General features: G+C 33.3%; 1 protein-coding gene across 31 annotated transcripts; it reads right to left on the bottom strand.

The window, feature by feature from the left end:
* Window positions 1-1812: 1812 nt before the first annotated feature.
* Window positions 1813-26589, bottom strand: LOC128171267 (zinc finger protein 768-like). 31 transcript variants are annotated; one of them, XM_052837222.1, is made up of 5 exons: window positions 26402-26589; window positions 25003-26276; window positions 24470-24729; window positions 3633-3715; window positions 2905-3066 (listed from the first exon to the last, which is right to left on the bottom strand). In XM_052837222.1, the coding sequence occupies exons 1-5, from the start codon at window positions 26525-26527 to the stop codon at window positions 3046-3048; spliced, it is 1764 nt and encodes a 587-aa protein (XP_052693182.1). In that variant the 5' UTR covers window positions 26528-26589; the 3' UTR covers window positions 2905-3045. The 31 variants fall into 31 exon arrangements, 30 of the variants coding, with proteins under 30 accessions (XP_052693030.1, XP_052692995.1, XP_052693182.1 ...); XM_052837109.1 differs by lacking the exons at window positions 2905-3066; window positions 3633-3715 and adding exons at window positions 11555-11683; window positions 11837-12100; XM_052837099.1 differs by lacking the exons at window positions 2905-3066; window positions 3633-3715 and adding exons at window positions 12452-12589; window positions 12799-13055.
* Between the last annotated feature and the right edge of the window lie 50 nt (window positions 26590-26639).

Below are 26639 nucleotides of genomic sequence, written 5' to 3'. Positions count from 1 at the left end.
TATCAGCTGTCTATACCCGTTTCATGAATAGAAACCCATTGACCAGCAGCTTGAACTAATTGGTCGAGGTGCAGAAGAAGATATTTACTAGACCATATTTAACAAAAACGACATCACATATCATAAGTTTCCTTTTTGCTGCTTTAAAAGGGGAATGGTCACGATTTTGGTCAAATTCTACTTTCTGCTTTTATTATTTAAAATGTTTTATGGATGCATTTCTAATAATAAAATGAAATTTGACAGTCAGTCGTAGAGTAATAAGCACGATTCTTTGTCATGTAAACAGCGAGCATGGTCACGATTTTGGTCAATTTTTTTTTTCGATTTTAATGTTTATAATGCTTCAATAAAGCATTTTTAATAGGCAACCAAAATTTGAGTGTCATTTGTTGAGTTATAAGCGAGTTACAGAGCTTACAATTCCTCGCTATGTAAACAAAGCTTTTGTTTACCTTTTGAATGTTGAAGTGAAAATTCCAATTTTAGACCTAATATGAATGTGCCAATCGTTAGGAACTGTTTATTTATGCTAAAAATGAATAAGAATAAAAACAAATCAGCTTGAAAAAGATTTTTCATTGGTATATTGAACCTATGTAAACAAAAACACGAGCCTTGTTTACATGACGAAGAATTGTGAGCCCTGTATCTTGCTTAAAACTCATCGACGGGCACTCAAATTTCATTTGATCATTAGAAATGAATTCATAAAGCATTGTAAATAATAAAAACAGAAAAATAAAATTTGACCAAAATCGTGACCATGCCCCTTTAAGCATAAACAAACATGTAACAAATTCATTTTAGATCTAAAACTGGAATTTCACTTCAACATTCAAAATGTAAACAAAAGCTTTGTTTACATAGCAGATAACCGCAAGCTCTTTTACTCGCTTAAAGCTCAACGAATGACACTTAAATGTTGGTTGCCTATAAAGGGGGCATGATCACGATTTTGGTCAAACTCTATTTTTCTGTTTTTATTATTTACAATTGTTTTGGAATGAATTTCTAATGATCCAATGAAATTTGAGAGTCAGTCGTAGAGTATTAAGCAAGACACAGAGCTCACAATTCCTTGCCATGTAAACAAGGCCCGTGCCCTGTCCTTGTTTATATATGTTCACTATGCCAGTAAAAAATCTTTTTCAAGCGGATTTATCTATCCTTTCAGTCATTTATAACATAAATAAACAGTTTCTAACGTTTAAGACATTCATTTTCGGTCTGAAACTGGAATTTTCACTTCAACATTCAAAATGTAAACAAAAGCATTGTTTGCATAGCAAAGAATTGTAAGCTCAGTAACTCGCTTATAACTCTACGAATGACACTCAGATTTTGGTCGCCTATTACAAATTGCCTTTCTAAAGAATTATAAACATTAAAATCGAAAAACATAATTTTTGACCAAAATCGTGACCATTCCCATTTAAAACTACAATAATTACTAATATTTTATTCAAACCAAAATCTCAATCAACCAAACTTGTCATTTATAAACATTATTATTTAATTAAAGTAAATAAAGAACCAATTAATGATCTTAAATTTCCAAACTAATACATGAACACAAGTATATAATAAATAACAGTAACACGGATAACTTTTTACATAAGAAAAAATTCTTAATGAATGACTCATCCAATTGCTTTCCTTTACACAAGTTTGCTGTTACAAAAACAGCATTTGATAAACGATATCAGGTTCCTATCTACAATAGTGTATTTACATAACATTGTCTTGATTTTCTCAGACGTACCAACGCAAATTCGTTATTTCCAAAACACATATTTTCAATACATGAACGGTGTTGATTGCCTATCACTCTTGGTCCATATGAATCTTCATGTGCTTGATGAGGTGAGTTTTGCTAGGATAATTCTTCCCGCATGATATGCAACAGAACACCTCCGCTCCTTTTTTATGCACTGTTGACATGTGGTATTTCAAAGCTGTCCTCGAATTGTACGGCTTGCCACAGTCTTCACAAATGATGGCAAAACCATGGTTTTTCACATCTGCTAAATGCTGCTTCATCGCAGATCGTGAAAACAATCCGTTACATTCATAACATTGTACGCTGTTGGTAACGTACATGCTATTACTCGTACTTTTATCTGTTGAAAACAAAATTAAGTAAATACTATAAATTTTGTGGTTCGTCAAATTACTTTTATGACAAAGTATAACTTTTGAACAATGAGTAAAAATCGATTATATATTTGTAAGTATCTTTAAAATCACCCGGAAGTAATTTTCATCATTTTAAATTAACATAAAAATTTCCCTTCAGATACGAGTAACTTTAATCAATTGATAATGAATAGGTGTATGTGCATTTTGATTTAAACAAAAAGGAGATATTTATCATATTACTGTATTTAACAGTGAATATTCAAAGCCGTTTATTATTATATAAATATTGAATAAATAAAACACATTTAAGCAATAACACTCTACTTTATTTTGAGGTCTCGCAAAGCAAAAATGTATACACACATTCAAATATTAAAAAAAGTTTCTATTGTTTTTTTTTTTAAATACATATGAAACACACATATACAAAAAATACTGCAAATTCGTATCATTAAACAACATTTAAATAATTCAAAATGGATTTTTTATGAAAAAAAAAGTCATTCATTTGTGTTGGTTTTTACTTCTTTGATAGGTTTCCACATCTATTATACTTCATATGTACGCCTAAGTTGGACTTGTGCTTGTAAGACTTTTTACAGTGTGGACATGTAAAGCTTGCGACTTCCGAATGTCGTCGAGAATGGTCTAATAGATAGCTCCTTGTTGGAAAAGTGCGGTCACAAATGTCGCATTTAAAATTCGAGTAAAACATGTGCACAACCGATAGATGGTATTTCAGCGCCGATCGAGAATTGAACGGTTTACTGCAAATTTGGCACATCTTCTTGTAGCCATGAAACTGAACAGCGTCCATATGAAACCTCAATGCTTCAACAGAATAAAAATGTGATTGACAGACGTAACATTGATGTGGTGAACTGGATCGTGCACCTGACAGTCCTAAAGAAGGCGAGGCTTCATCTACGAATAAACCAAATATGGAATACGTTATGCTTATAAAATTAACATTCGAAAACAAATTACTTAATTCAGGTATCTAAGCAAAAGAGAAACTGAATTGGGACAAGACCAAAAGTCGAACAAACGTACATCACTGACCAAAACACCATCAGATAAACTATGTTTAAAACACCATCAGATAAACTATGTTTAAAAGAACACCTTATTATTAACTGAAATCATTTTCTTAACTTTGATTTACAAGTCCTCTCGTGGCGCAACATGACGTGTTTGTGTTTGAACTCACTCCCACACAACGAACACTTCCAGGGTCTGTAATCAGAGTGAACCTTTCTATGAACCATTAAGACAGACTTTGCAGAGAACACCTTGTTACATATTTCACAACGAGGGCAATCCTTGCCCGACTCGTGCTCCATCTTCTGATGCTGTTGCTGGCCAATTACGGTCTTGAACCCTTTACCGCACAAATGACAGATAATAGCAAACCCATGATTATTAACTAAAGCATAGTGCTCCAAAATGGATTGATCATCCGGAAACCCTGCTTTACAATATTTACATACTCTGTCCGTTCGCATGAACATATTTCTTCTTTTTAAATTTTCCTGAAATTTTAGTAAATGCATATGTCCTCTGTCTCGAACCCCTGCAAATACAGAAAACACCAGACGTAGTTATATTTCATAACAGATTTATGGTTAAATTCTAGTATTGTAGCGTTATTATTATTATTGCGTTAAAGACACGGGGCATGACGTCGAACACGGATAATCCTTATCAAGTGAGAATACAAGAGATTTGATTACACTTGTACAAGCAATACAAATACCAACACAGAGTTCAAATCAGTACATCACAAATAGAACGTTAAAAGACTATTTTCTATCAATTATGAGAGGATCAGCCTTTATAGTATTTCTTTAATATGAAAAGGTCAGGATGTTGGCAACAAATATTCAGATTCGAGCATCATTAATTGAAAGTTTTTCCTTGTCAAATAAAGTATCTTGTGTCGAAATGAGAGTTCGGTTTCTAAACTAAATAAGGAACTAAAACATGCACAATTCCCTGTTCTGTGTAAGCACGTTCCTACCAAAACACATATTCTGGTACTATGATCTATTAAACTTCGTTGCAAACATGTGAGACGATCATAAAAACTTCAAGAACAAGTTTCAAACCAGTTTCTCCTTAAATATGAGAAACATCTCTTATAAATATATTTGATTTGGTTGTCAGTCTGTAAGATTAAATTATAGAAGTAGCAAAATTTCCAATCAATAAAAAAATAAAAATGAATTACTTTCATTATCCCATTAGAATGGGATAAGACAGTGAAGAATATGCAACCTACAAAGCTACTTATAGTATAACTTCTTCATACATTTACATTGGTTGTGCGTGAAACTCAATACGGATCTTAAAACAGGGTTTTCTTTAAAAAAAAAAAAAAATGACCCATATGAATTATGTAAAAAAAAAAAAAAAGTCTATAAAATGTAAATTCGAAAAAGAAATAATAATCACTCGACAATTTTTCAAATTGTTACAACATTTATGTAAACATAAGCTTCAAATTAATATAAAGAAGAACAACCTACAATGTTTACTTCTATATTTTTGCTTTTATAATTGTATTACATTATTTTGGAACTTTTTAGCACGATTTGTAAAGACAAAGTGTCACTGTTGCTGCTTCAATTTTTCTGTGCATCTTCTTATATGCTCTTTCAAATTACTTTTATGTTTAAATCCTTCAAAACAGATCGGACATGTAAAGTATGTTTGTTCGGAATGCCTCTTCATATGTCGTACAAGATGGCTTTTGCTTTGGTTTGCTTTACCACAAACTTGACACTTGTGCTTTTGCAACTGTTTATGGTAGACGTCAAAGTGAACTCTAAAACTATTTGCATTCATATAGCCCTTCACACATATAGGACATATTTTTGCAAAGCCATGATTGTTTACTTCTTCAAAGTGTTTTTGCAAGTCCGCAGAAGAGCACTGGCAATATGGACACTTAATGACAGGCAACGACGACGAGTTTCTTTTGGATGTGGCAGAATGCTGTACACCTAAATCGAAAGAAAATTCAATGATATTTCGAATTTACTGCATTCTTAAACGAAAAAGAACTACACAACATTTGACACCGAAAACACTAAAATCTCTCTATCTACAGAGTATGAAATTATGAACTTAATAGAGACATAGAATTCCTAATGTTTCTTTATCCTTAGACTATTCTATATGTCCAAGAATAGTAAGTTTCAGTGAGTGACAGTAATAATCTGCTGATATTCAGATTTACTTGAAAAAAGATGCCGCTCGCAGACCTCTCAACAGTTTAAGTATTTCATTAGGTATTTAGAGGTCCCGCCTGTTTTATGGCTTTGTTACTCGGTCGCGATGAAATTATTTATTTTTTACGCACTTTTTCTAAGCCAGAATATTACTAACATCAATACACAGGTAAGGTGGTAAGGGACTTTTCCATGGTGTGACGTATTGTTTATCAAAATATACAATAAAACCAAGTGTAATTATATAAGTATTTTCTTTAAATTGTCACCTAACAGCGTAGCCCAGTGAGTGAGAGGGCATACTACATATATGTAAGTCATGAGTTTGAATCCCGCTAGGGTTTTTACAATTTTTACCTCTCATATATCTAAAAGTTATTTTTTGGTTAAATATTGTAAGATTTGAAAATTCTAAATCGATAAAAGTACTTTGATTATAATGTCTTTAATCCACAATTTACATAAAACAAGAAACCAATACACACAGTTCTGTATGAAAAATTATCAGACAGTTAGAGCCGAGAACTTTCTCATATTTTTTTCATACAGAATTGTTTGAGGCATATATCGTACTTTCAACACTGTCATTGAATTTCATTGTTTGTTTACCTGAGACAGTCCGATATCGAAGGTTAAAACACTACTGTGATGTCATTTTTTTCTTCCAGCAGTCTAAACTTTTACCTCTGACAGTTCGATGTTAGTGAGCTTTTTAATATCAGGCCGTTACCAGTGGTTGGAGTACTGATATTCTTTAAAATCGGACTGTCTTAGGTAAACAAACAATGAAATTCAATGGCAGTGTTTTAATTACAAATATATGCCTCAAACACTTCTGTATTAATAAATATCAGACAGTTCCCGGTCCTAACGGGCCTCGAAACAACAGAACTGTTTTGGCATATATCCATTGCATATCAGTACTGTAACCACTGATTACGGTATGTTATTATGAATATCACTAATATTTGACTGTCAACGGTGACATTTTAAGACTGCTGGAAAAAAGGAATTACATCACAGCAGTGTTTTAACTACCTATGTGATGGTGCCTATTTATGAGCAGTGTTCAGCTTTAAGCATTTACATTTCAGTCTGTGTAAAATTGTTTGGTAGCTTATTTGTTTTCCACTCTTCATTAAAAAACAAGTATCCGATAAACAGGCAAATTCAAGTCCTTATTTACATTAAATGAGTAAAGTGCTCAAATACATCTTTAATTTATTTTTCAAATACAGAAATAAAAAACATAGGTCCAATAACGGTTTTATATAAGTACATTCAAAATCGTTTTCCATTCCAGTAATGCATCGCTTTCTTTCACTTAGGTACACGTTTACAACTCCTTTTTACATGATCCACTAAACTTGACTTGTGCTTGTACGTCTCTCCACAGAAATTACATACAAAATTTCTCTGTGAAGAATGAGTTATCATATGTCTTCTTAAATGAGCGAGGCTTATTTGAGACTTTCCACAAAGATTGCAAACAAACTTCCTGGTTTGTGAAACAACAGCTTGGTCTGCTTGATGCTGCTTTAGACTTTGTTTTAATGATATGTATGGTGGCAATTTGATCCGATCATCAAGACTGGATATTGCAGAAGCAGGGTTAATTCTGATGGCAGTGTCTGTAATATACAGCAAAATACATATACAACAATACAATTGAAACTCTTTCCCGCTTTAAACACTTGTATATTTCATACATGTAATTGAACGTCTCATCCTTTTTTAATAAATATCCATAGCACCAATTCTCGATGCCAACAAGTAAACTTAACCACAACTTGAATAAAACATTCATTAATTTACACCACTAACAAAATCAATTTGAAGCTACATATTTAGATAACAGAACATCACATTCTAGATAATCTCTAACAAAGGACCAAGAAACATCTTCACACATTAAGTGAGACCTGTTCCTTTCTCGTGAATTGATAAATGACGTTTAAGCACATCATGCCGTTTGAACGACTTATTGCAGAAAGGACATGAATAAGGTTTTTCAGATGAATGCGTGGACATGTGTCTTTTCATGTTGCCCGAATACTGGAACGACTTGAAGCAGACAGGGCAGATAAATTGCTCTGCTGAATTATGTTGCTTTTGGACGTGTGTAGCCAACACTTGGCGATTCTGGAAATATTCTCCACATTTACAGCAACAAAGAACGCTCCGAGTATATTTCTCGTGCTCGATGAGATTTTCCACGTTGTCAAAAGAACTTCCACAAATGTAGCACTTAATACTATGATCTTCCTCGGTCCGCATAGTAAACTTGTTGTTCCCTACGGAAATAAACAATGGAAAAACGATCACAAAAGGATATCAATGATTTCAATGTCAATTTCTCAGTTTTTAACAAACAACGCTTATGTTTATTGACAAGCGACAAACACACAAAGAAGACGTTTGCACATGCTTTGTTCCTGTTATAAAAATGTCAACAGAGCAAACCCAGATATTCAGATTCTTAAAATATTAAATCCGAAAAAGCGTAAAAGACCTTTAGAGTCATAAATTTTCCAATATAACAACCACAATATGATACCCTCTTATCGGTCTTCAAAATACCTATTTAAATATTTAATGCCTGAACACTTTTTGACCCATGTGATACAAGTTCCCGTCCTTATATTCGAATTTATCTTTATTTCGCCAGTGTTGCAAGTAGGCATTCTGCTGTTCTCTGTTTCTCTGTCTGTGGGGAATCTTAAATTTTCCTAGCACCAAATTGACAATGGTATCATAACGTTCGCTCCGCAAAAATCGAATCGGGCGTTGCCTCGGTTCCTCTAATCCCCGAACTGTATCTGTTGAAAATAAAGGCATATACACCTCAGAAACTAGACAATCTGGGAATAAATATTTTCAACCACCAAAAACTTATCAATTGTGTTGTATTATACTAAGCCCAATAGATCAAATCGAGAATGTTAAACTAATGCCCATTGTTTCAAACGCTTGTATGTGTTTAAATGCATACAAATATACTTCTAAAGGAAGACGCACCCTTTTAAATAAAATATTATTTCAAAAAAAAATTAATAAGCACTGATGTCAAAACATTTTTCACTTATAATAATAAAATATACAACTTTTACCCTCCAACTGATTGAATACAAATCCCTTTGGAATAACCGCAAGTATATTTTGTTTACAAATACGACAATGCAGATAATACACACCCAGCAAGCATGCACGTGTACTAGGTTTATACGTGGCACGTGTTTAAATTGACAAATCAGATACATATTTATCAAGAAAAAGGTTGTGTGGCCTTGCTCACACCTCAACAACATCGAAGAAACGTTAATTCCAATATCTGGCCAAACAACAAACATCAATCTTTGAGGTTTTTTTCACAGGAAATATCAAATTATTACCTTTGCAGTAAATTCTTTAATCAATATTTTCAGTTATCATTCCCTTTATATCGGAACACAAACTGTAGAAATGTACATTTTCTATAAATTATGAATATCCAGAATTGATAAAAATTCAATATGTAACTTAAATGATAACAGATCCAAATAAAGGAATGCTAATCAAGATCGGCAAACTTTTTATTTTTAAATTCTTTTATTTCCATATTAATACAACATTATTTAAGCTTTAATATATTTTAAATTAAATGAAATATATAAACACATTTATTGTACTGAATATGAAATGAAAAATAGATGTTCATTTGCATTAAAAGTAAATTCTAACACGCATTTTTGTGCACACCAATTACATGTTGGTTCAAAATATCTTTACGAGAAAAGCATTTGTCACAAATGGAACATTTAAAGGGTCTCTCTAGAGAATGTCTTGTACTGAAATGACGACGACAGTTTCGAAGATTTTTGAATTCCTTTCCACATATTGGACAGTTCAATTCCTTGATCTGATCCGCAGAAATCCTTTCAAATTTGTTTTCTCCAAAGAACGCAGAATACTCGTCAAAGTTTCCTGGAGAAGAAAATGCACAATGTTAACGATTTAAAACTTATTCATGCTACAATGATGTGAGTCTTATTTGTCCGCTTGCCAATGTACACTATTTAGATGCTGCCGTAGTGCACTCTTTCGTTTAAAAGCTTGATTGCAAAAAGTGCATCTAAATCGTTTGATATCAGAGTGAACATCACACATGTGGCGTTTCATGTTGCTTCGGTTATGAAACAGTTTTCCACAAACAGGACATCGTAAATCAGCATCCCTGAATGAATCAAATTTCCCGCTTTGTAATGGTTCCCCTAAAGAGAAAAAAAACAACGTTTGAGAACTTTATATTTTTGGGAAATATGTGGATTTATTTGTAAATTGGATCACGGGACGAAATATGTTAGCCATCAAAAACCCATATCCAAGAGAAGAGTCCATCCATTTAAATCAATTTTCACTCGGACCCAAAACACAACCATATATTTCATGCAATATATTGGGAACGCAAAATTTGTTCAGTTCCTAATACTACATTGCTGTTTTTCCTTTCCGTATTTTATGCACATTAAACAAATGCTGTGTCAATACATCCTTTCGTTTAAACGTCTTTTGACACACTGAACAACCAAAAGGCCGATGGTCAGAGTGTGAGGCTGTCATATGCCGCTTCATGCTAGTGAGATGCTGAATTCTCTTAGAACAAATTGGACACTTGAAAGGGTACTGCTGTTCCCCATGATCTGATTTACAATGTTGTTCGTATGTTGTTAAGGTATCAAAACTTCGTCCGCATTCGCAATAAAAGACATCCCAGCCTACGAAAAGAAAAGATAAATTTCGATATAGGATTTTACCATTTTTTTATTCGATAAGGTACTTAAATTAGTGAAGACAAGATGTCATTAAGTCTAATTAATACAATTTCTAAAGATTTTTTAATCAAAAATATATCCTTGGCGATCAGTTGGCCGATAAATCCAAACTAACAATCTATAAAATACTGAAACACAAGAGGTTAAACAACAAAAACCACATCCCTAAAATCTAGAACCAATATTGTAACCACTCAATCTTCAACTTCAAATGCCACTATCACAATGCTTTGCTCTTCAGTGGTTTTGCAGCAAATCATTTCTGTGGAAAGATTTGCTACACTTTTTGCAACAAAAAGGTTTCCAGTCAGTGTGAGATGCCATATGCCTCTTCAAGCTGTGGTAGTACTACGAAGTTTGACCACATACAGGACAATTATGCAAACTCCTTCCTGCTTGATGTATGACGTTAGGCTGATATCGATAAGCGCGTTGGGTCTAAAAACATTTTCCGTAGAGACAAAAAAATGTGTTTTATAATGATTTCTGAGTTCCTCCTCCGTCGTTAGTACAAGGTCACAAACTCTGCAGAGAAAAGATTACTATGGATACTGTTTGTTATGAAGGTGGTCTAGGAATAACAAAATTAAACTTTCAAATTCCTTTTCTATTAAAAGCAATATGATCCCAAGATATTTCTTATACACCAAATAAATTTTAAACAATTTACAAATAGAGTAGATTCTCGAATTTAATCACAAAAATTTCATGCTGATTTATGATAAAATTGAATCAAAATCAGTTCTATAAATTGATCTTTCCCTGTGAATTCTCATTTAATTTGTTTAGGCGTTTCATCCCATTACATCACTAGTTTGGTGTGCAACCAAGTGCAACTTCAAATAATCTTTTCTTTTAAAGTGTTTTCCACATTCGGGACACTGGAACCGTCTAAGTGAATGGTGAGTGGAGTAGTGTCTTCTGAAATTACTCATGTTTAAAGATGTCCGCCCACATATAGTGCATTGGTATCTTTTATTCTCCAATCGAACACAGTATTCGTTCATTTTCTCAGCAAATCCTACATTAATAAAAATAATTAGTAGAAAAAAAAACCCCAACAAACTTTTAATTTCAGAATGAATTATTTAATAATATAAACACACTTCCAATACAAAAATAGTCATATTAAACAGCACTAAATTTATTTTCATTTATCTATACAACTGTAGAAGTTCCAATTGGAAACCAAGAACACAAGAAACACCACCATAATTATTTATGACATTGTACAGTCAGAGTATAATTAGGTTTTCGAACTGCTAGCTTTAGCTTTTTCTGGGAAATGCAAATACATGTGTTGTGTCAAGTAATCTTTTCTTTTAAAAGCTTTCGGACAAAGATAACAATGAAAACGCCGTTTAGAAGAATGACTCGCAATATGCCTTTTGACACTACCACAATATATTGACGTAAAACCACAAATCGGACATTTGTACGAATCATTTCCATCAGTCTTTAATGGATTAGGAAGAGTCTCTGGTTCCAGATGTGATCCTAGAGAATACAAGACGAACGAATTACAAAGAGTATCATCATTTATTACTGTAAGCTGACACACTTAAAAATGAAAAAAAATAAAGTACAACAGATTTTTTAATAACTACATCAAGATCTTAAATTGCAAGTGAACATGTCCACTTTGTTTACTGATTACTGGTCAGGTTGAATCTGGTTGAAATAAAGGGTGTGTGACATCCTTATGATACAAAATGTGTTGTTTCAGATAATCCTTTCTTCTAAACGTCTTTAAGCAATACTCGCATTTGTGTGGCTTTTCTTTCGAGTGATTAGCCATGTGTCGAGTCAGATTATTTTTATACATTGTTCGGAATCCGCAGATTGGACAAACACACTGTCTATCGGAGGTGATCGTGAATGGAATGGATTGGGATATTTGACGGCAGTTTTGTCCTGTAGAAAAGATCACACTGTTACAATCATTTAAAGATATTAAATCAAAGCCACTGTGTGACTGATAATCAACAAAGCGGCAAACAACGTTCATTTATATTTCTGATGAAACGTTAGCATGCATAAGTGAGTACACATCGTGCAGGTCCTAAAAATGCTTTTCGCAAAAAGATGCAATCGTATCAAAAGACAAATCACGTTTTGAAAATAGACAGCTTTCATTCTCACAGGAACTTCGAACTCTTAAAACATGAAAATCCTATGGAATCTTCTTTAGGTGGACAGAATCTACGTGCTTTTTTAAATGATCTTGACGTTTAAAAGATTTATCACACAGACTACATTGATGTGGTCGGGCAGTCGAGTGCATAACCATGTGTCTCTGATAGTTTCGTTTGGTCTTCAGCACCGTTCCACAAATGGAACATGTAAAAGAATATATAACGGGTGATCTATATTTTCCAGCCAAGAAGTCCGAGTCCTGAAATCCTAGAGAAAGAAAAAAGATATATCAAAGAGATATGCTTTTCTTATAGAATTGGTCTTTAAAACAATTCTCGTTCTACAACACTCTCACTGTCATCAACGTAAACAACTGCAAAACTTTTCCAAATATCCAAAGCAAAACCCAAAGACACATTCAATTCTCCAAAACTGTAAAAGGCATCATATTCCTTTCATATAATTAAACCCCTTGCCTATTGTAGTGAATGTTTAAACTCGTTGAGTGCTCTTTCACGATTTCTATGAGTACGCAGATGTGATTCCAAATAGTCTTTTCTTTTAAATCTTCTACTACAAGCTGGACAAACATAGGGTCTTAGATCAGAGTGTTGGATCATGTGTCTTTTAAGACTTGCTTTATGAAGTTGCAATCCACACATCGGGCATATAGCAGAAGTAGATGGGTTGGAGTCTGATACACCTATTTTTCCGTCCGTCATTTTAAAATGTCCTACAGAAGAAAAAAACAAAAAAGTCCACTAATTGCTTCTTTGCAACACTTTTTAACTTAACAGGTTTCCTTAATTTATCACAAAATACTTATTAACAACCCTTCGATATTCCAATCAATAGTTTGATGTCGAACATTTTAATCGGCGATACATTCAATAGTAGAAAGTTCTTTTAAAAAAAAAGTGATAATTTTGATTATCACGAGTCGTTGCCATCTTCGTTGAAAAAAAAATTCTCCACTATTTTATACAAAATTTATTAAAATATTTATATTCACATACAATAAAATTAAAAATGGAGACATAAATTCAGTTCTGTTTATTCATTTCCATTGTTTTCATTAAATGAGACTTAAGATGTCGTTTTAAATTGTCCTTCCTTTTAAATGACTTATGGCATATGTAGCAATTAAAAGCAACAGCCTTGTCATGAATGTCCATGTGCCTTTTATAGCTCACTTTCTGGACCGAAACGCCACAAACGGGGCATGACACGACATCTTCCCTGTTCGATAACAGACATTTCTCCAACTGCTGCCAAACGCTAGAGGCAGAGCCTACGAAGAAAGAAAGAAATAGTATAGCCAATCGCAATTTATTTTATCTCTATCCTTTTGTCTAGACACTATGCAATTCAATCACCTCTTAATTCTCAAACGCAATGCAAACCAGCGATAAGCTACAGTTTAATATTTGATAATTTACATAATCAATGTCCAAATATGATTTCCCTTTAACCTCTTAAATAAGGGTACACTTCTCTACGAAATATAAAAATAAAATGGCAGGGTTTAATACAACACGCCGAGTAGCTAGATTAGCTAAGGGTCAGGGTCTCCTGTATCGTACAACTTGTGTACGGACATCACATGTCTCTGTAAACTGTCTTTCCGTGTGTATAACTTTCCACAAAGGTGACAAACATGAGTTTTCAAACTGGTGTGCTTATCCAGATGTCTTTTGTAACAACGCCTTTGCACCACAGCACCGCAAATACCACATTTCACAGGCTGTTCTCTCGGGGGGCACTCCAAGTTTATGGATCCACTTTGCTTCTCTACGGAAAACCCTATTACGAGAAAACGACCAAAGTTAACGGTTAATCCGTCTCTCTACATCAGTATTTACCCCATGTATATCCGCTCATCAACATCAACTATGAAATTATATATCGAATGCCAGTCTCCTGGATTTTTTTCAACTTCTTGGTAAAATTCTTTTCAAAATTTTTTTAAATGACCCAAAAAAAAAACACTTTTAAATCCACATCTGATACAAATACTTTTTTTTACTTCATTTTATACAAATTCATGTGCTACAAAAATCAAATATTTCCTACACTCCATCATGTCCTTTTTACAATTCTAAATTAACTGTCAATCTTAATATGAAAATCTTATGTCGCATTGAACTTTTGTTTTCAACAGGTTGCACTATCTCGTGTATGAATAGATTCGTGTCTTGTAAGGTTTAATCTGGTTTTAAATCCTTTGTCACAAATTTTACAACGAAATGCTCGTAAGTCTGAATGAACATGCATGTGCCTTGCAAAATTTTTCTTGTTCGTCCATACTCGGCAAATAGGACATTCTTTCATTTCGGAAGGATCTCTATTCTTACTCCGTCTTGAAATTTTCACGTTGCTCCACAATGACGAATCAATTAAACCTAGAAAAGGGAACAATGCAGTCAGAAACGATTGTTTGGATACCAGAGGACAACGAAATTTAAAATCTTTAACCTGGAAAACCCCCCAGATTTAAACGAAAAGTTAACAACAAAATAACGTTACTTTCCTCATAGTTAATTAAACATATATCTGATAGATGTTAAAATTAATAAATTACAATCTTAATAAAATGTATTTGATGGTTTAAAGGTTTCATATAACATTTTCCAGGCTCTAATCTAAGACAAAATTCAATCAAAAATATTTTAACATTACCTTAATATCCATCATTATGAACGGTAATCTGATAAAGCTTTGTATTGAAAAAAAACTCAAATTTTTATATATAAATGTTCAACCATTGTTGATAATCGAACTGCCAACTGTTTAATATTAATTAAAGAGAAAATGCAAATTAAAAATTGTATCACTTTAAAATGTTTATCTTCTGAGCAATATCATGACAAAGAGGTCAAATTAACTCCTTCATTTTTTCATTTTTACTGCATTGACTTATTTAGCATTAACCAAAATACAAAAAATACTTTTATTCCAAGTAACTAGTTCTTCCCAACAAGAAATTAATCAATTTCTGTCTTGGAAATTAAATCAAATTTCGCATTGCATAATTACGAGGTTTCATGGTCAGTTTTTTTAATCGTTTCCAACAATCACTCAAAATCATGAGAACACATAAAATAATAACGTTTTAAACATCGCTCATAACTGTCTTCGTTTCAAAAGCTTTAAAATGTTTCTGTAAAAGTCAACATTTACAAATCTTTGCCATGAGCAAACATATGCTTCCTTAATCCTTCTCTTCTTGTGTAGGAATTACTACAAAGATGGCATTTATATGGTTTATCTCCAAAATGTTGTCGAATATGTCTGGTTATGTTTTTTATATGAGACTTAAATCCACACACTAGACAGGCAACTACGTTGCCAGTCGAATTATTTCCATTATTTTCATCTTCACGAGGACAGCGAATATACATCGATTGGAATCCTGAAGAAGAAAATGAGGAACCCATGTCAGTCCACTGTCTTCACACAACTTAAGACTAAAACTATTCAAAGAAAGAACATGCGAAACGAATGTTGTTTCCTATTCAATGCCATTATACAGAGGCTTCTTATTTGAATGCTGAACCACTGGCTTTCCAAACACATGCGATACCTTTTGTTTAAATCAAATAGTAATAATACACATTCAGTTGTATCTGTCTGATTTACTTCACATTATAAATAGCATATGACAAGTATCCACATTTTGTTTTTCAAATAAAAGAAATGTACTTTAAAGCACAATTCTAGTCCAATGTTGATAGGGTCATACGTTTTTTATAATGTCAAAAAACCGAACAGGAACATATTACTGTGTAAATTTATTATGGCTTTTCATATGACGTTTCCAATAATCTTTTCTTTTGAATGACTTTCTACACACAAAACATAAGAACGGTCGTGCGTCGGAGTGATTGGCAACATGTCTCTTTATGCTATTTCTATGACATTTCATTCCACAAATTGGGCATAATCTGTATTTGGGTATTTTATCATCACCACCAGTAGTCCCATCCAAAGTGGCGGGCTGGTTTCTATATGTTCCTAAGATAGAAATAAATAAGACAAAATTTTATCCATTTATTATCTAGTTTTACATTGTTATAAATATTATAGTTTAATACTTCTCACTCCACTTTAATACACTAATCTGTTTGCAGTCTGCAATACATTACTGCATTTCTTAAATTGACAGGATTAATTATCATTGGCACCCTTATCCTCCTTTTTTCTACTTTCTACATCTTTTACAGTGTGACACAGTGCATGTTGTTTCAAATAATCTTTCCGCTTAAATGCCTTGAAGCAGACCTCACATCTGAAAGGTCTGGCTTTCGAATGGTTTGCCATGTGCCTTTTCATACTACTCTTAAAAGAAGATGTCAGCCCACAAATTGGGCACATAAATGTCGGTTTGCTGGCACCAGGATTTTCTGCATTTGTTTCACGTAATGATGAGAGAAGAACCGGTCCTACAGAAACAAGAAAACAAACATCAGTAACTCTGCCTGCTATTGCACTAGACTTTGGGTTCTATCATGCGATTTGTTTACAGTCCCCTGTATCACTTATTTTGGAATGAACTTACATTTATTTGCCAATGTAACAGGGTCTGATTCACTTTCTTTCTTTGTTTTTTACAGGTTCACATTTGTGCCTCATGAAGTTATCTTTTCGAGAATAAGATCGTTGACAAATAGTGCAGATGAACCGACTTTTGTGCGCTGAATGAATCTGCAAGTGTCTCCTGAAACTTCTTTTGCACCCCATGACCTTGCCACATATATTACATAATAGGCCGCCTTTACTTGACCAAACTTTGCCTGTTTTACCTACATAAACAAAACGAAACATTTGGGAAAAATCAGACATGTTCATTATTAAACTTCACACCGTAAGGAATTATAAATCATATTTCATCTGATATACACCAAAATGGGCACCAAATACTGTGTAGAAAGTGTAATGATATGTTAAATGACAATTATATCATCCAATCAAACGAAGACCAATATAGATTCTAGAAAACTTACACCATCAAAAGTACACAAAAATACTCTTGACGACAAGAAAGACATCTTCAACGATAAACAACTACCCAATTATAAGCCTTAGGTGATACAGAGGCAATACTTGAACCCCTGTAATTCATTGTGTTTAAACTTGAAATACTTATCAATAGTAGATATTGGGTATTGAGAATCAGAGCGTCAATTATATGTCACAAGAGAATGATGTACACATATGTTTCAACAGTTTAATCATCAGCTACATTTCTTTATATGTTCTTTGAAGTGCCTTCTTAAAGTATCTTCTCGGCTATAAGATTTCTGACAAATTGTGCATGTATATTTTGGTCGACATTTTGAGTGTGTCCGCAAATGTCTGTCAAAATTCTGGCGAATGACAGTGGAATAAACACAAACTGGACATCTTAACAAGGTTTTGTGTTTCTTTGCTCCAGATGAGGAATCTTCCCTATATCCACCTAAATTGACAAAGACGATAATTTGAAGATTTCTTTTTTAATATAAACAGAGGTTCTGTCACATCATCTATTACAACAACTTTTGACTCAGTGCTACAAAATTGGTAGGGTATGACATGGTTTTTTGTTTCTTGCAATTCAAAAGCAGTTCGTTCAGATAAAATAAAACTTTTCAGTTTTTTAACCAGTTTCATGCATTAGATTTTTTTCATTCTACATGAAATTTGCACATGTCTGTTTAAATGTGTTTTCTGCTTGAAACCTGCTTTACAAAAAGGACAACAAAACAGTCTCTCTAAAAAATGGACAGTATTTATATGTCGGACAGCAGAATATTTAGTAGCAAATATTTTCCCACATATTTTACACTTGAAGCCTTTCTTGTGTTCCTTTACAAATTCCATTAAATCAAGACAACTACTTTCGGCTGATGAAAAAATTGCATCCTTTGACAAAGTTTTGCTGTGATCAAAATCAATGTTCTTTTCGCTTGAAGAGGAAGAGGCAAGGTTTCCCAATGAAGCAGCCATATGAATAAGTTTCCTTTCAATCATACAAGTAGTTTGTACCAAGCCTATGTAAAAAGAACAAAATTATTCTACCTGTATTACACCTATTAAGAATGTATTTGAATAACACAACATTAACCATCAAAATATATCAACTAATGTCAAATCCTTTTTTATTTGAGGAAAATATTGTGTCAAACAATAATTCCAACCCTTTTCTCTGACTACCATGTTCAACATCTGTCTTCAGTTGGAATGTTATAATCATTATTTCTTCTTAGATGAATGTACATGAATAAGAAGTTATATTGGCATACACTAAATTTCTGTTAACATTTCACTGATGCTCCCTATGTTCCTTCATGTGCCTTTTCAGATTATCTTCTCTCGTGTAAGACTTTTGACAAATCGGGCAAAAAAATTTTGGACGAATTTTAGAGTGTGTCACAATATGTCGTTCTAAATTCCGTCGAAGAGATGAAGAGTAACTGCAATGAACACACTTTAACAGGCCTCTAGATGTTCTTGGTCTGAGTGGATCATTGAAATTCCCACCTAAATTGATACATAAATACTGTTTGTTATCAAAATTTTAAAAAGGTTACAAAAGTTACAATACTTAAACAGACATCTCCTGTAACAAACAATTTTCCAACTTCTAGAAAAATCTGGTAAAACTTCCAGGAAGTGTGAAGAATACTACACAAATCACTACGGACACGAACCAAATCACCTCACTTGTTAGTTTTCTTGCAAGAAAGCTCCATGTGACTTTTAAGATGAAACTTGTGTTTAAAGCTTGAAGTACAATTAGGACAATAAATACGCTTTTCTAAGAAGTGTACCGACTTCACATGCCTCACAGCTGTTCCTTTTTGAGAGAAAATTTTTCCACATATCTTGCAGGTGCACCTATCATACTTTCCACTACCTGATGTTTGAACATACTCTGATACATTAAAAGATGTTTTTGTTTTAATAACTGGCAACAACATTAAAGATTCTTCTGTATTTTCAAATTCTCCAGAAAAGGGGAGGTTGCCACCAGCTTTCAATTTGGATCCTACACTTCTTCCTGGAGTTGTTTCGTCTGATCCTACAGTGAAACAAAGGATAGAACCTTATTCAGGTTTTTTTTACTGTGCAAGGTGGGGGTTGACTAACAGACTCAAAAGTAGACAAGTGCCCCCATGGTTATTTGCTCTTTCATCAGTTTCATAGGATTCAAGATCATATTATCATTGATATGACTTATCCTGTAACATGTTTCTGTATATGTAGTTTCAAGTGATCACTTCTCTTGAAAGTCAATTTACAGATATGACACAAAAAAGGTCTAGCATCTGTGTGTGTTTTTAAATGTCTTGTCAAATTGCTTTGGTAGCTAGTGTTAAATGAGCAAAGTCTGCAATGAAGAATTTTGGAATCACTGGAAGGTCCTTTAGCCACTTTGAATCTGTTCATCTCTGCAACAACCCCTATATGCAAAATAAAAAACAACCAGTCAACCCTTGCCATTTCACCCTTTAAAATACCAAACTAATTGATATTTAACAAACCAAAAACCAGAATTATAAGGCATCAATGTGATGAGAGAGACAAATTTGATCACAACAAAAAAGTCAACAATCTACTTTCAAATCCTTCAAGTTAAACACCAGACAAACTGAACCTGAACCCTTAATCAAAATACCGGGATGGGTTTTTTTTTTTACATTCTTTAATTCAATGTTTTCCAGTCTATATTGAAATTAATCAATATAGCAGTAATCATTTACCAATATTTAACAGCAAGTTCTTATACCAGTATCAGACTGAAGAAAGTAGAACAGAATAGGTGATTTTTGTTTTTTAATATAAGATAGAATAATAATGCATTGCATTTCTTGCTTCATCATCAGCTGTAACAACTTTTTGTAACAGAGGAACCATTGGGAGTTTGTTCAACAAATAACAACGTAATAAAACTTTTAGTATATCAACAACAGAATTTTTTTTTCATTTTTGAGCACTACGACATTTTTCTAAATGATCCTTTAAATGACACTTGTGCTTAAACGAGCGGTTACAGTACGGACAAGCAAACGCACGAAATGTTGTGTGATAGGTTTTCATGTGTCTGACAGTGTTTGCCCGCGTGGAAAATTTCTTTCCGCACACCCTGCAGGTAATGGAACACGCCATCTTATGATTCTGGAGGTCAGATTCACTATTAAACTGCTTCCTACAGGTTGAGCAAGTATAGAGACTGAAGCCAGTGTTAAGTAGTTTTCTTATTGTCTTTGACGAGGCTTTCAGTGGAGTACCACTCAGTCGCCTAAATGATTTAAGCCGTGCTTTGGAAAATCCTACAGAAGAAAGGAAATAATTTTCAATTTAAGCCTTTGCAAGTCCTGTATCTTACATTGCCACCAAGTACTATGTATCCAACTACCCAAGTATCTTTGAAGCCATCTCAAAATCCAGATCAAGATTGACAGAACCAAATGCCAAAGCCAAACAAGAAGACACGAAGGGCCCAAATCCTTAAAAGAGTTTTGGTTACTTTGAATTACAATTACGGGTTCACAGAAATTTTTGTCTTTGTATACATTTCTGCTTCAGGGTCTCTCATTGTTTTGTCAAAGGTGTTTTTCTTCTATTCAAATGATTATTTCATTTGAATAATTTCTTTTTTTGGAAAATTTAACAGAATTCTAATATCACATGCTACATCTATTTCACTAATGGCAAGTGTAGAAACCAGAATCAGGAATGTAAAACAAGACAAAAATTTCTGAGAATAGGAGAAATTTGATATCATTAAATTCAACTCCTTAATACCTCACAAAAGGTGGTGAAAAGTACAATGCCTTTATCATGTTAATTAATTTTTCTTAATACATATCGCTTAATTGACTCAATTCAAAATACAAAGCATTTATTTAACAAAAATAATAAACTGGTTTTCTGATTTAGTATTCAAAGAAAAACAAAATGATTTCTACACTTACTATTGTGGATAATTGTTAATAGTTATAATAAAATTATCAAATCTCTCTGCATTATCAATTATTAAAAATCACCAAGATAATAATATTCAAAGGATAGTAGAACCAAAAGTCAAATTACCAAATTACATTAAAAAAATATATAATGCAGAAGATTCAATAACATTATAGGTATGGAAATTTCAGCATGCTAAAGTTCGTTTAATTCAAACTCAAATTTGACGAACTTTGGCTACTCTACTTCTCATGCTATGTCACACAATACCTACCGCTGCTTACCTTGAAATCCCAAGTCCATCAAAGTTGTGGGGTGGATACCTGGTACTAATGTGTTTGCATGTGTATGTCTGAGTGGATGATGGCAATAAGGGGGGTGGGGGGTCATGTAAAACCTGTTGACTTGCTAAATTATCTAAGAAAGTCTAAATTCTATCATTAGTCAATTTATCATGTAATTTCCATCTGCATCATAGATTAGAGTGAATATTGTGTATGTCATCCATAATTAGATTCCAATAATCTCCTCTTTCCTCAAAAACTAAATTAGCCATCTCTGGGTTTTTTCACCAATTTAAAATAAGTTTAAACATTTACAAGCAATCTATTAATTCAGCATTTAATGTATATGAATACCATTGAAAAAATTAAAATCTATGGCAATTAACATAATTATCAAAACTTTGAATTATGTGGTGAAAAATATTTATTTAAAAATTTGATAAGAAATCTTGAACAAAAACAATTGCTATGAAACGTAAGAATGAAGGGATAAAAAAGAGAGAGTCGTATGTTTTTTTCTCGAATAGAACAAGACCATAACTGCTGAAATACTTTCATTCCTCCCTCACATACTTATTTGAAGCGATTCATTAAAAAAACTTCAACATTATTCAAACATGCACGTGGTCTTCACTATGAATTAGGGATGTCAACAAGTATTCAAATACTTAACTTTTGCTCAGTTATAACAATCAGCAATTCAAATTTTTCAATCAATTAATCGTAATAGTCAACAACACAAAAATGTCTTTATTATTTCTAAATGCATCAGTTTTTGGGCCACTGATAAGCTTTCTTTTCTTTGCATTTTCTAATTGAAGTCTGTTCCATCTGTGCCCCCGAGTATATTTTTTAAGCAGCTTATATATTAGTCTGATCAAATTAACTTTTTGAATAAAAGCAGTGTTAAAGCACTTAAGCATACATTTGATCAAGAAGACAAATTTGATGTTTCTTTAAATATCATATATTATTCAATAAGTCATTAAATTCGTTGATGATATGTAGCTCAATTATGTGTAAACATCACAAGAAAATGGAAAAGCCAAGACATTTTCAATTTAATTTAAAATTAAATACATTAAGAAAATATTCATAATTATACGTCTTTGAATGTTTATGTGTTATAGATAGTCTGATATGGTGTTTTTGCCAGTAGCATTATCTTTTTTTGAAAAGGACACACAATTTCAAACAAATCAACGAGCACTCAACTATCGCTCAACTAAAGCCCCAGAATAACGACTAGTCTCATTGAATAAAATTGACATCCCTACTATAAATTCAGTTCAAAGCAATCTGTTTAAAACATTTCCTCCATTACATGTTTTTCCTATCTGACCAGATTTTACAGACGTACAGCACAACTTGTAGAGATAATCTATTCAACAGATTTAATTTTCTTCTCACTTTTGCAGACATACATTTTTCATTGTGTAAGATATGCACGTGGTTTACCAATCCACATACGGAGAGAGTATTCAGTGTCAGTAAAATGAACTGCGTACAATATACCACTAAAGTGTTAACTACGCAAAATTTATCAAAATTTACATTTGCATACATATGATTCTGTATAGAAACCTACAGAAAAACAAAAATGTTTCATTCTGTGTGAACTTTTAAATGCGTCACAATGATTGTTGCACATGCCGATCATTTGATTGTTGCATTATCGTTAACAAAAAAACACAGTTATATTAATGGTTCTGAACAATTTGTTTTTCTCATACGTAAACATAAGTAATAAACAGCAATGTTAAAAAGTTCACCAGGATATGAACTTGGTTGGTACGAGTTCAAATCTTCTGAGAAGCCCTTTGTGACTCTTGGTCATTGTTCACTAGACCAATCAAGTGTCATATCCCAGCTGACTTTTTCACTTGCTGTTTATTTCTTAATTAATTAATTGAAAATCAATTTTTCATTGATTTAAATTTTGAGTTAATCAATGATATCAAATATCAGTATAGTAAGAAGTATGAAACAATTCTTCTTTCTATGACAAAATCTCAAAATGCACGATACTTAAAATTTGACTAAAATGTCAATAAAGATCAATTTAACAATAGTATATTGTTAAGATAAGCTGACTTCTGAGTTCATTTTGCCCACTGAACACTGACTCATGTTTAAGTGTAGATTGTGTTGAATTTCCATTGGTTCCAATCTTCCTCTTCCTCTCTGGGTCATCTTTCACTATATACTAAATTTTCATTTGAAGCACAGAATATGTTGTAATTTCTTTAACCTTCACACAATTTCATATTGCAAAAATTCAATATTTCAATAGAACTTAAATCAAAGTATACATCACATTTTAAATATTATTATGTTTATATTTATACCATTCAAGATATTCTGATTAATGATATTGTTAAACTTTCTAGATGGTTTTTATAAATGTGTATTTCTGAAGTATTTGTTTTGTCTATCAAGTCATATAAACAGAATATATCTATCAAAGACTCTACTATGGTTTAAATACTCAATCAATCATATTTTGTGCTTCTAAAAATTTCAAAACAGGATATGCTTGCACAAAAATAATCATGAAATTGTCTTTACCATGTTTATTAAACATAGGTCCAATTGTAAAAAAACAATTATTTTGGATTTTTTGTTTTTGTTTTTTTTTCTTCATTGAACATTTCCACAATATTTTGGATTAGACTGTGAGAAAATATTTGTGCAAACACAAGCAATATACCCTATGGAGAAAAATGCTGGACTGCTAAGTATATCAATCTGAAGAATATATTCTTAAATCTTAACATATAGATTTTTTATGTTAACACAGAAACATACAGCCACTTACTTAGCATTCAAGCATGACCCTCCACAAGTGCATGATGAAATTTCCATACCAGAATAAAGAGGATGTATATAACAATAAGAAAAGAAAACCAACCTTGAAACGCTCCCTCTTGACCAGAGAGAGACATGTTTTGTTCTCCGCTTAGATTGCTGCCTTCGTTGGATTCATCCCGCGTCCATTCATATGGAATTTCTCCCGTGTCGTCATCCCCTTCATCCTGACTGCTCAGTAGAGCTCCCTTGGCATCATCTGGAATATCCACATACATATCTAATCCACCAGTATCCGACTCCTCCACTTTGATAAAGCTTATATCAGGAGCCAGGTCTGAGGAACTTGAGGTCTCTTTACCACTACAACAAATTAACAAATTTTCTTAATAAGTTAACACCAACCATATGTCTGAGATGCATGATTTGGAAAAAAAACAGATCATTAGCCATATATGCTTGCAAACCTAATGATCCATGCTATATAAATTCTAAAAAAACTTTTAGTACAGTTCCTAAAATATGGTCATGGAACTCAATAATTGCAAGAAATCATGACAACAGAAATCATTATATTTTTATGATGATAAGTTGCATTTTAAGTTAGCTACAATCTATACTTAGTGATTAAAATACCTTTGCTCAGATGACCCTTCGCCAGCCAAGAGTTTTTCTATATTCTGACTAGCTTGTGTGTTAGATAAATGTTGCTGAATGACTTGGCTGCTTCCACTGGCTCCTTTATTCTGAAATCTGTCCTGGGTCCGACTGTCTTGACTAGAACTTGATCCTGGACTCTGGCTAGATACTGGCTGCACTGCAGTTAAAGATCCTGGAATTGGTATGGCAGGTCTTGCTGGCGTTGGCTGTGGCATGCTTGCTGCCTGCACTGCGCTTCCAACAGCAAAAGGCTTTGGCTGAAGAGGTGGCATTTTTGGTGTGAACGTTGAGAGTGGCGGTGGGTTAATTGTTGGAGTTGAGTGAGATGGAATGGAGGCTTGTGGGCGCTTGGCTGAACTTGGGGAAAATGATGATTCTGATGTACGTGTGTGAGTTGATGGTCCTGGTGGCTGGTTTCCAAAATTAGAGAGGTCTGAATATCTCTGTTGATCCCTCCTTGTGGATTCAAATGAAACTCTGTCTGAGGATGATGATGAAGATGATGAATGAATATCTCGTAATGGGGACTGTTCGTGTCTAGCACTTGAGGAATGTATTGAAATGTCAGCTGAAGAATTTACGGCATGAGTTCTTGAATCTCCTTCCTCCACATTAACTATTTGAATGTCAGAGTTTGCTGATATTTGACTAGTAGAGGCTACAGATATTGACTGTGATGTTCTGATTGGTGGTAATTCTGATTCTTTAGGCCATCCTTCAGAATCTCTGAGGGCTGGCTCCTTGTGAACTACTTCTAAACTGTCTTCTATGATTTCTACAACATCTGCTGAGTTATTATAGCCCTGACTCATGGTGGTCCTGTCATCCACTCGCTGTACTCTTGGTCGCTTTCCACTGGGACTCGCAGAATCAAGTGACCTCTTTATGCCCATATCTTGAGCTAGTTTCTGAAAGTCTGAGGTTCTCACATGGCGGAATTCAACACTGTCCTGGAAATTCATTTGAGGCCCACTTCCCATTTTCATTCCAGTGTTATCACTTAAGCACTTGTAGAAATCTGAGCAACATTTAACAACACTTTCAACCTGTAAAAGTTTTCCCATTTTTTCAATGTCTCTGCAGTTTTCTTCTGTAAGCGTCATGAAACCCTCATAAAGGTAGCGCAGAAACGAGATGACCGAGGATTGTTTAATGTCAGCTGCCATTCTGACTTCTAAATGAGATCCTAGAGATGCATTCTCTAGATGTTGCAGCATTGGGCAGGCTGCTATCAGTACAAGCCTGTGTGCCTTCAAAAAATAAATCAAAACAATGAAAGGATATCTCCGATACCAAATTCTACTTTCATTACGACACACTGTTTATGTTCCGGATAACAAAATTAGTGAAAAAGGAAACACAATGTATGTCTAACCTTAGTGTTGATTGAACCTGTTTTAATGACAGCATCACACAGAAGTTGATTTTTCCACATCTGGGTCAGGTAGCTCATAGTGGAACTTGAGTATATTTGATTCATGTACATCTTTTGGTAACTCATGTTGGATTTCTTTTTGGTTTACACACTTCAAGGATGTTTGGTGCTTCAAAAAGTATGGATTTCTACATAGAAAAAAATAGTATATTTGTACAGCAGCTACCTCAGAAATTCT

The sequence above is a fragment of the Crassostrea angulata genome, chromosome 1, assembly GCF_025612915.1.
Source record: "Crassostrea angulata isolate pt1a10 chromosome 1, ASM2561291v2, whole genome shotgun sequence".
Classification (NCBI taxonomy): domain Eukaryota; kingdom Metazoa; phylum Mollusca; class Bivalvia; order Ostreida; family Ostreidae; genus Magallana; species Magallana angulata.
Note: the sequence above shows the minus strand (reverse complement) of the source record. Positions and strands in the feature narration are given on the sequence as shown.

Bases quoted from the DNA above. Each gene is read 5' to 3' on its own strand.
- LOC128171267 (XM_052837025.1), bottom strand. From the start codon at position 26,527: ATGAGTTACCAAAAGATGTACATGAATCAAATATACTCAAGTTCCACT. The intron at 24,730-25,002 runs GTATTTTAATCA...AATTTGTTGTAG, and splicing joins GAAGGGTCATCTGAGCAAAG to TGGTAAAGAGACCTCAAGTT. The intron at 3,716-24,469 runs GTTGGTTTTCTT...CTGTATTTGCAG, and splicing joins TCAAGAGGGAGCGTTTCAAG to GGGTTCGAGACAGAGGACAT.